Source organism: Amphiura filiformis, chromosome 15, assembly GCF_039555335.1.
Source record: "Amphiura filiformis chromosome 15, Afil_fr2py, whole genome shotgun sequence".
NCBI lineage: Eukaryota > Metazoa > Echinodermata > Ophiuroidea > Amphilepidida > Amphiuridae > Amphiura > Amphiura filiformis.
In genome coordinates, this window is record NC_092642.1 from 54,403,498 (window position 1) to 54,413,871 (window position 10,374).

Here is a 10,374-nt window from a genome sequence, read left to right on the forward strand (position 1 = left end):
TCACACGCTTTTTCATTGATCGGTATTTAAATAACCGAAGACATTCTGAATTTATTCATATAATTTAATAAATACAATAGCGTTGAAAAATGAGACAATTGTGTTCTTTTTTTTAAAAGGAAAACAAAAAAATCATTAACTATACCAAAATACGGTATTAATATATAAAAACACCAGTAACAATACCCTGAACCATAAAGCCAAGACACCAATACGTTACTGCTGCAACTTGACGACGTAGCTCGTGAGTATGGGGGTGTGTTCACGCATGTATTATAATGAGCAATTTTACTGCTTCTGACTGGGAATCCGTAGAATTCATTGACAAAATGTGCGTGCGTACAGACTAAGGCAAAAATGACCTTACTGCTCATCAGAGTCATATTCAATGCTATGTAACAGCAGAATACACCTGCTTTTTATAGACCTATCCATTTCAATGTCTATACGGATAATGTAAACACGGAATTTGTATTCGTAATATGGATCTAAAAGCCGTAAACATGATAACACGGAATTATTTACGGAGCCTGCTAATAGTTGTAGCTGTCAGCATATTTGGTAAGTGTCTGATATGAAATCTATTTGTAAAACAATTTGATAAAGTTTGTTGCTTTAATTTTCGTAAATTGCACATAGGCATTGGTACGCCAATGCAGTAGTATTAACAGCGGATGTCCAGGAAAGAGTGCTTAAGAAGCATTGTTTACCTTTGTGATAAATATTGATTAGATGAAAAATATTTTTGTTTTTATTTCAAATTGTTTTGGCATAATTGAATACATTTTACTTAATTTAAAGTTTCGACTGATTTTTATCAACCTTAAAATATAAAGCGATTTCTCGAGACGCCTCTACACGAGTAGTGTTTCATATATGATTGATCTGGACTTGACACAGCAAAAACACCATAATCAATCTCATCTCTTTTAACCCTAATCCTGTGTTCGAATTCCGTCAGAGCGTATTACTCCCATCACTACTAGGTTGATAACCTTAGAGCAATGTTTGGTAGTCTTGTACAACACTTGCTCTCTTATTATGTTAGGTATTATTTACTTATAGTATCATCGATCTGCGAGGGAAAATAGTAACGGAATAGGATGTTTTCATACTGTAAGTCTATGTTTCCAGGTTAGCATTTTGAATTATCGAAGGAATGAGTCTCCTTTACAAAATATATTGCTTTGCTGGAGAAAAAAATAAAGAGCACATTTTGTTCTTGTTATGGTGTTCTGTGTCGCCAATAATGTGATGCCTATCACGGTCAAATATGTTCAAGTATATGAACTATTTATTAAGATATCACTCCTTTGCCACTACAAAAGCATGATCAAAAATAATATTTAGTTGCTTATTTATTTTATTATGTATATATACGTGACGTTCTAGACTAATCAAATATTTTTGACATTTAAACCGAAAGAAATGAATATAATATTGAAACAAGCTGCATTTTTATAATTTTTTAATAAAGATCGCCATTGCTGTACACAAATACGTTTGACGCTTGAAACAAAAATTATATTAGTCATCGTTTAAAGGTTATAATAGCCTTTAAAAGATGACGTCTTTTCACTATATAGCTTTCACCTTGAATTCGCCATAATCCAATCAATACTATACAAATGACTTTGTGAGCTACACATTGTAGCTTCAGATTTATTTATATATAAGTGATAGCCTTATTGTGTAACAAAGTATGCCTCCACACATATTGTTCATCAAAATTCACATGGGAAGACTTCTTCTTTCTGGCGAAAAAATAAGAATGCAATAAAGAATCTAAAAATAGCTTTTAATCATAACGGTAATGCCTTACATCATCACATACATGACAAAATGTGTGAGTATGAAATTTTGTAACAGTCTGTGTTAATATTATGATAACAAGTAAAATACATAAACACTAAAACAATCAAAAATAGATGGATACTGTGTAATTACGATAATGATTAATTATATAGCGCCTCTTTGACAGATAGTATAACCAAATATGAGTAGATAAAAACACCATACAAAACACAGCAGTACCTTTACAGAGAGGGTATAAGTGAAACAACTGGGACTCCCATCAACTGAGACTCAGACTCATCAACTGAAAGTGTAAACATTGAATACATTGAACGCATTCAAGGAAAATACTCGCGTTCTTCACTATCATTGCAGTATTGTCAGGGAAAAAAAATTGAGAAGCAATTCTAAATATTTCTGCAAGCATTAGGATTAGCATGTTTGTAAATAATAATAGCTCAGAGTCGCAGATGGCGTTTAGATATCCAATTAACCATTTTAATTTGAATGGTCAATTATCTTTTGGTTCAGTTACGGTAAACTGTACTTAACCTATATAGAGCCGTTATATATGTAGAGCCTATATAAACATCTCAAAAAAAGTAACTAACCCCCTTAAATAATGACTAATATTCAGAAACGGGTGATTGTATCAAATCTGTAAAATGCGTTGGAACTGGAAGCAGATTTTATTTCCGCACACTTTGACACCTCATTTGTAGCAATTGACTAAATATTGACGTCACAGCGTACATTTAAATCAATGTAGCCCAAGATTTGAAAGTTGTAGGATTCTATTGATTTTGCATTCAGTGTAATGGAAGGAAATCTGTGTAATGATATCTGAGTGTTTTTGTATTGTAAACAATTGTACGTAAGTGCAACTTTCAAATCTGGACCTCACTACATTAAATTGACCGGTGTTTTATTGTTTTCTGGGCTATCGTATCAAATGAGGTGTTAAAATGCGCAGAAATAAATTTTGCTTCCAATGCAATTTACAGATTTGCAATACAATAGCCTCTTTTTGAATAATGGCCATTATTTAATGGGGGTAGTTACTTTTTATTGAGATGTTTAGAACGAGCTTACTGCCAGATTAATCTGCCCACATGTTTAACCATATATAAATTTATGTACTTTTGAAATGCAAGTTTCCTGTGAAAGTAGAGGTTACCATGACTAAACTCCTATTAATTTTTATAATAAAAGTAATATCAAGAATAGTAATAATAGTATAAATATAGCAGTCCTTTTTGGGTACGTTATGCGTAATTTTAATGGGCACTTATTTCAAATGATCAAAATTTCAAAATATCCATTTGTTTACTTGTTCAAAAATTATATAATGCCAAATGCCCGGTTATTTTTTTTATAAATATTGTGAAGTTTTCGAGTTAAGTAATGGTACGTTGAAGGGATAGGTCATGCTAAGGCTGTGGCGCATACTTGTTAGTAGGCTGATTTACTATTACTACATAGCTAGAACAAAAAATATAATAAACAGACCAAGAAGATGAGCAACATTTAACCCTAGAAATACGAAGGGAAGGGGGTTGTACCAGCCCCTCTACGATTTTGTATCTGTCATACAAATGCGCGTGTTTACACCCATATGACCTAAGCTAATCATAGATCCATCTTTTGCGCTCGTTTTATGATTCCATTCAAATCCACGATTTTCATTTCGCTCTTGCAAAATAATTTCAAGAGCTACTGGCTTTTTAGATTGTTAGATTGAAACAGTCATTCCCTTTATTATTTTGAGAAAATTCGTTGAAAATCCCATGTTCATAGAATTTTAGCCGAAAATAATTTTGCTTATACTTTTGTACATAACCAGAATTTCCCGGGCGCGCTCCCATTATGATGTTATAGCGACATTATGAGGGTAATGTTTGTACTTATTTTAGCTATGCATGTACATTGATACCAAAGATAATGGTATATGACGTTTATAATTGAAATTATGAGGGGGGAGGGGTGCAACAACCTCAACTTCGTTCGTAGTCCGTATTACAAAGTTTGGCTCAGTAGGTCTAGGGTTAAGCCAATTATAACGTCAATATTAACTTTCAGATTTGCTTTAGTATTTTCCTTTGACACCCTACTTACAATACAATAAACGTATTATTGTTCAAACAGTGTGCGACAGACTTAGTTGTGACAAACTTTTGATTTATGTTAATGAAAAAGACAACATTTGCTCTCTTTAATAATATTTTAAACAGTTTTTTTAAATATCCTATTTTGTAGTCTGTTACTGATGAATACGAGCCAAGCGGTTCATCGTCCATCGTAAAGGTATATTGACAGTCAGTGTTTTCTGTCAGAAGTGTATTATAGATCGAGAGATGATAAGTAAGGCTGGTAACGAAATGTGACATTATTTTGTCATGTGTGATAACATAATGCATCACATACAGTAAACAGGTGCCACGGAAGAATGAGTTTCATATGAATATGTTATCTAATAAAGATTGGAATGATGTTAATTTTGATTACAGGAAATTGAGAGTGTTTTCATGTGGGAATAACTTGCAAGGATACTCAATCTTAATATGTGACCCGGCAGCACAAATGAGCCGTAAATTCCCTAAATTGTATTCTGAGGTACGGTGTAAAATGTGTACGAAGGTCATATTCATCGGTAACTTAAGCTGGCCCGACATCCGTCTCATTTCGATAGTCAAAAACTAATCAATAATCCTATTGTTGAAGTGGATAATAAGCTTCTACCTTAGATGGCTATAGAACTTTTAATAGCTCTGGTCTTTGTTTGCTTATATTGCTAAATCCTGTTCAAGTGGTGGGTTACCAGGCATTGTATTTTGTACAGGTATGCATAACCAACAATTAACAATGAGAGAACTTTCTTAAACCTCGTTGACTTGGGGATGATTTGAAATGACCGCCAATTATGACTGTTTGATATTTATTGCCAACAATGTGGACAAAGAGACACATGTAAAAACGTAAAAAGCTATAATTGTGTTGAAGGAGCAAAGTTTACCAAACCATAACCCCGCTTCTGGATATCGTTTGAAGTCAAATGATATACCATTTTTAAGTTTATGATGTTTATTTTTAAACACGAAATAAAACAAAATTGACCGGGGAGGAATTTACGGCTCATTCGCCGTGGACGGTCACATATCGTTATCAAACTTTAATAAGATGAAATGTAGTGCATTCCATACTCGTCGGAATTTGTTCAAGAAATTCATTATCTTGTAATATATGAGTCCAAAATACTAGTAGTTAGCGAATTAAGGAGAGAGTGGTTACCACGGCAAATGAAAAAAGTAGTATATATTATAGCCAGGTGTGCTTATTTTTACTCAATCATTCAGCATGTCTAGTATTTTACGTTCTTCGTTAAAGACTCCTTCAGTGATCTCATCGTAAGTATAATAAAATAAAACTGTTTATTACCTAAAAGTGAAAAGATATTAGTCATTTAAATTGTCATAAGGTATTTTTGAAATTAAATAATAATTGGCAAAAAACGAAGAAGACAGCAGTGTAGACAAAGTTGAAGCCCCATTCCAATAACAATCATGTCAATTTCTATACTTAAGTAGAGAAATGAAAGATCTGTTTAAAATGTCTTCTATTGTTTTTAATAAATGCCTTTTAGCCTATGTTAACACATCAACGACAGTAATAAATGTGCAAAAATGAACTTTGATGACTTTTATGATTCTCCTGATGAGCAAATCACTGAACGGGTATTTAATTGTCCTAAAATTACGAAGTCATGTGTAGAACGTCACATGGGCGTAATTAAAACGTGATTAAGACGAGCAAAACAACTTATACTAGACCGTTTTTGTTTTTTTCTTGTTCACGTTTTTTCCTGCTCATGCTCTTATTGTCTCAACTTCCTCTCTTTACTCTGGTCACTTCGTTTGGGTACCATGACAGAGCTGGCCACACCAGTCCAGTAGATACACGTGATACGCGAAGGAGCATCTCATGTCAGGTGTAATTAAGGGGACCGAATTGTCTGTATCTGATCCTGTTAAACCGGCCTGCAACTGGTGTGATATACAACGAATGACATTTCCACGAAGCATTGTTGTTCAGGTGCAATAAGCCTTCCGGAGATTGAGGCACCTAGATTCAAATAATTTAGATTTAAACATAATTAACTAATGCAGCGCTATATGCGGATAATCGATTCTGATGCAATGGCATTATTATTATTATTATTATTATTATTATTATTATTATTATTAGTAGTAGTAGTAGTAGTAGTAGTAGTAGTAGTAGTAGTAGTAGTAGTAGTAGTAGTAGTAGTAGTAGTAGTAGTAGTAGTAGTAGTAGTAGTAGTAGTAGTAGTAGTAGTAGTAGTAGTAGTAGTAGTAGTAGTAGTAGTAGTAGTAGTAGTAGTAGTAGTAGTAGTAGTAGTAGTAGTAGTAGTAGTAGTAGTAGTAGTAGTAGTAGTAGTAGTAGTAGTAGTAGTAGTAGTAGTAGTAGTAGTAGTAGTAGTAGTAGTAGTAGTAGTAGTAGTAGTAGTAGTAGTAGTAGTAGTAGTAGTAGTAGTAGTAGTAGTCGTATTTATCAAGAGATAACTGCAAGTCAAACAAAACATAAACATAAAATGTGTCCGCTTTCTTAACCAAGCCAACAAACGCATTGAACGTTATCTTAAAAAGTAACTGTTATAAAAAGATTTTATTTCTTAAAACTGTCAGTGTTCCGTGATAAAAGCTATATCTCATTCCATAGTCCATGACTTTAGAATGACATCTATCAGGGCCGGATTTACCTTTTGGGGGCCCTGGGCCAGGCCAAACTTTGGAGGCCCCAAACTTACCACGAGGAAGTCATGTGCACTAAAGTGGCCATGTTTTGGTTTACAATTTAGAGGTTGACGAGCACATTTTGTTCCGATTTTACTAGGACATTACTAGGAAATTTTAATTTCAGATAATTTTTTGGCCCAAAATGAAGGTGAAATTTGGTATGAAAAAGGCCAGTTTTATGCAATTTTACCATATTTTGGTCCAAAACTTTTGGGGCCCTGGGCCCGGGCCCATCTAGCCCAATGGTAAATCCGGCCCTGATATTAATGCTATTTATACCTATTATTGCATTGATTAATCGTGTTTTTTCTTCAAATTTCCCGTACCCCTTTTCGCCGTTGTTAAAGTACATTTTAGTGGTCAATCTGATTACACTTGTATCATTAGAATATCAGAAAACAGATGTAATAAAAAACGTGTAACGGTTTCATCATAGATGTGTAATCTCCATGTATGTAATCTATATCATACCCGCTAGATACGTAGAAGCGGCAACTTAGAATGTCAATCTATAATTATGAACAATCTAAAATGTGACAATCCGGAAGTAACCCCATGCAGTCCTTGCAGCATGTTTTTTTTCAGTATGACCAATTTATTCATTTCAATTCTTTCCATCATGCATTCATCATATAGTATGCTTAATGTTAATTATAGTGAGACTATTTATATCAACAAACTTAACCCTAATTTCACCTTACTCCTGCTATCACTCTAAATTTAACCAGACATTCATGATACAGAATAGCGTACTCGCAAACCAATGTGTAAATGTTATTTGAGAGACAAAAACTATTGGGAAATCAGATATAGTGGTTTTGATTGACGATAAGTAACAACTTGTAATACTATCTATTTTTACCCAGCTTACTGTTTTGATGTCTCTTTCAAAGGAGGAAACCACAGTCTAATACTTGGTTAAATCCACCATGTATACCCTAGATATATACGAAATGTATATCAATGTGTAGAAGTTGTTAATCTTATTAAACAAGTCATTCGAAGAAAATTAATTTCATTTCAACATTTTACGGACTAAAACTGAAAATATAAACAAACGGCATAAGGGTAATGTAGACACATTTAAAACTTATTCACATAAGCATGGTAATTTTAACTTACGAGTTAAATTTCGTGGCTCATCCGAGAACCACTACTTCAACACTGGTGTTCGGTTAATCCTGGAAGACGTACCGCTACTTACGGGCACATGATCTGGGTGATAAACCCAATTCTTTATTCCATAACTTTACGTTAAAGATCATTAGGCTTGCAATGAGCAAGTTTAATGGCTCAGAGTCACATTGGAACAGACATATGTTAATAACACAGAATATAGTGAAATGGTCGTTAAGTGCATTTTCGTACCCGGTTTCGCCATTATTGAAAGTCCATTTTTTGACGGTGGGTAAGACAAAGTAAAACACAGAATACCAGCAACAAAATATGTAATCTATATCATACCCGCTACGTTGATAGAAGCGACTACCCTATATCAATCTGCGTTTTGGAGACCAAAATTGATAATTCGGAAGTACCCCCAACCTTTACAGCAAAATGCGTTTTATGTTAGAAAGATATTGATTCCAATTCTTCTCGCATGCATTGGATATGGGATAACCTAAACTTAACCCTTAATTATCCCTTAATATATTATACAAAAATATATACAATAATTATAATTATGATAACAATTTCAATATCAACATCATTGGCAATGTGAGTATTCTTGATATGTAATTCCAAACTCGTGGAAGTACATTATAGTGGAAAATCGTAATATAGTACGATGAAGAACATAGGGAAAATACAAAGAACCAAGGACATCATACTGCGTGTTTTTCATCACCGACAAGTATAATGCAAAATCAATTAAAAAATAATGTGAATAGATTGATACTTCTACTACATATTTTGGCATTGAATATAATGAAAATGCAATAGAAACAATATATAGAGACATCGCAGTACTAAATCAAAATGTAATACAAATAACGACAGCAAGACAATGACACACATAAACAAAAGCAAAGAGACACAATCAAAAAACAGAGAAAGCAAGACAATTGAAATGACATACATAATCAAAACCGAAGGTACACAACTATTAGATCCACACACAATAATTCAAAACAGGCGTCGAATTGAGAAGGAGAATACAATAACTCACTGAGACTGAAACACGGCGAGAGGGAAAATATTACAGGTAATTGCAACGGAAAGAGAACGACGATATCGACAGATAGCGACACTATGATAAAAACTGTAAAGAGATACATGTAGTACTTCCTTCCTCAAACTCAAAATGAGAAAAGACAAATCTAATGGTTGTCATGTCATCTATGTGCGGAGTTTTCAACACTATGAAAGAAAGAAAATTATAGAAAAGAAAAACCGAAAGAGAGTAACTGACCAACAAAACGAAGATGAAGAGTGAGAGTGAGAGTGAGACTGTGTCAGAGAGTGACGGGGTAATAAGAGCGACTTATGTTACAAAATATCAGTTTGTGAGATATACCAAGGTAAGTGTTTCCGTCTCATGTGGAAAGTATCTTTATAATGTACTCAAACTCTCCTGTTGTATTCACAGCGAAATGTGTTTTCGTTTTAGTAAGATATTGATTTCAATTCTTCTCTCATGCATTCGATATGGGTTAACCTAAACTTGACCCTTAATTCTCCTTTAGTCTATTATACAAAAATATATACGTACAATATCACACCACTCCACGCCATACATAAATTCTGCCAGTCACATTTCCCCAATATGAAATTTTTTTAAAGTAAAATTTTAATTTTAATTTTACTTCATTAAAGTTTGGCGGAGGCGGGGTTCGAACTCACGGCGGCGGACTGCTTTGAACACACTATGAACCCAGCGCCTTAGACCACTCGGCCACTTGTCTTGTTGGAATTCATTTGAAACTTATTTGAAGATATAATCGCAACTTCAACATAGGCCTACCACGTGACAAGCAAAGGCAGAACACGTACCATATTTTGGAATTTTATTTGCCTAAAACATTTATGTGTATTATTAGCGCTCAATTATTGTTAACTGCGTGTTTTATACAAAAAAAATCCAACAATAAACATGATAACTGGGCGTCTATATGGACAATACATTATATCGATTTTGACACGTGCTTGTGTCTCAGTACATTTCCATGGTCAGTAAAATACTATAGAGGAAACCTACCATTTTCTTGTATACACGTTCGATGTTTTGATCAAGTATGTGAATATTCGACATTAGACCCAAAATGTTTTTTTCAGGAAATAAAAGATTAGATTACCATAAAAACGAAACAGTAATCTTTGGTTGGGTCTAATGTAATATTCACATAGGATTTTCAACGTTTTTTCTATCCTTATTCTTGCTCAATTAAAGAAATATTTTGGCGTATATAAAATTGAAATAAAATTCTCTGCCTCTTAAACGACATCACATGTGCCACAATTGGGTATCACGAATCGTTATATATGATGTGCAGTTAATATTCATATTTTCTTTTATACAGAGGATGCTTCAGTTTTGACAGGAAAAATATTTTCTTGAAAACCCTCTCACTCGGTTATTTTAAAAAGGTAACCACGCTTCCCTAGAATGTGCAATAAATTAGCATTAAAATTTGTCTTATTCTAACAGCAAGCGTTTCTAGAATGTATTATGGCGAAATGTGGTGTAGTACAATAAAATTATAATAGTAATTTCAATGAGCAATATCATTGGCAAAGTGAGTATTCTTGATATGTAATTCCAAACTCA

At 33.5% G+C, this 10,374-nt stretch overlaps 1 protein-coding gene across 1 annotated transcript in view; it reads left to right on the forward strand.

Moving 5' to 3' along the window:
- The first annotated feature begins 346 nt into the window (after positions 1–346).
- Positions 347–10,374, forward strand: part of LOC140171842 (uncharacterized) — a 327,519-nt gene continuing 317,491 nt past the window's right edge. Inside the window, exon 1 of the mRNA XM_072195172.1 lies at positions 347–561. Coding sequence (XP_072051273.1) covers positions 483–561 — 79 coding nt within the window. The 5' untranslated portion in view covers positions 347–482. The remainder of the gene's footprint in view (positions 562–10,374) is intronic.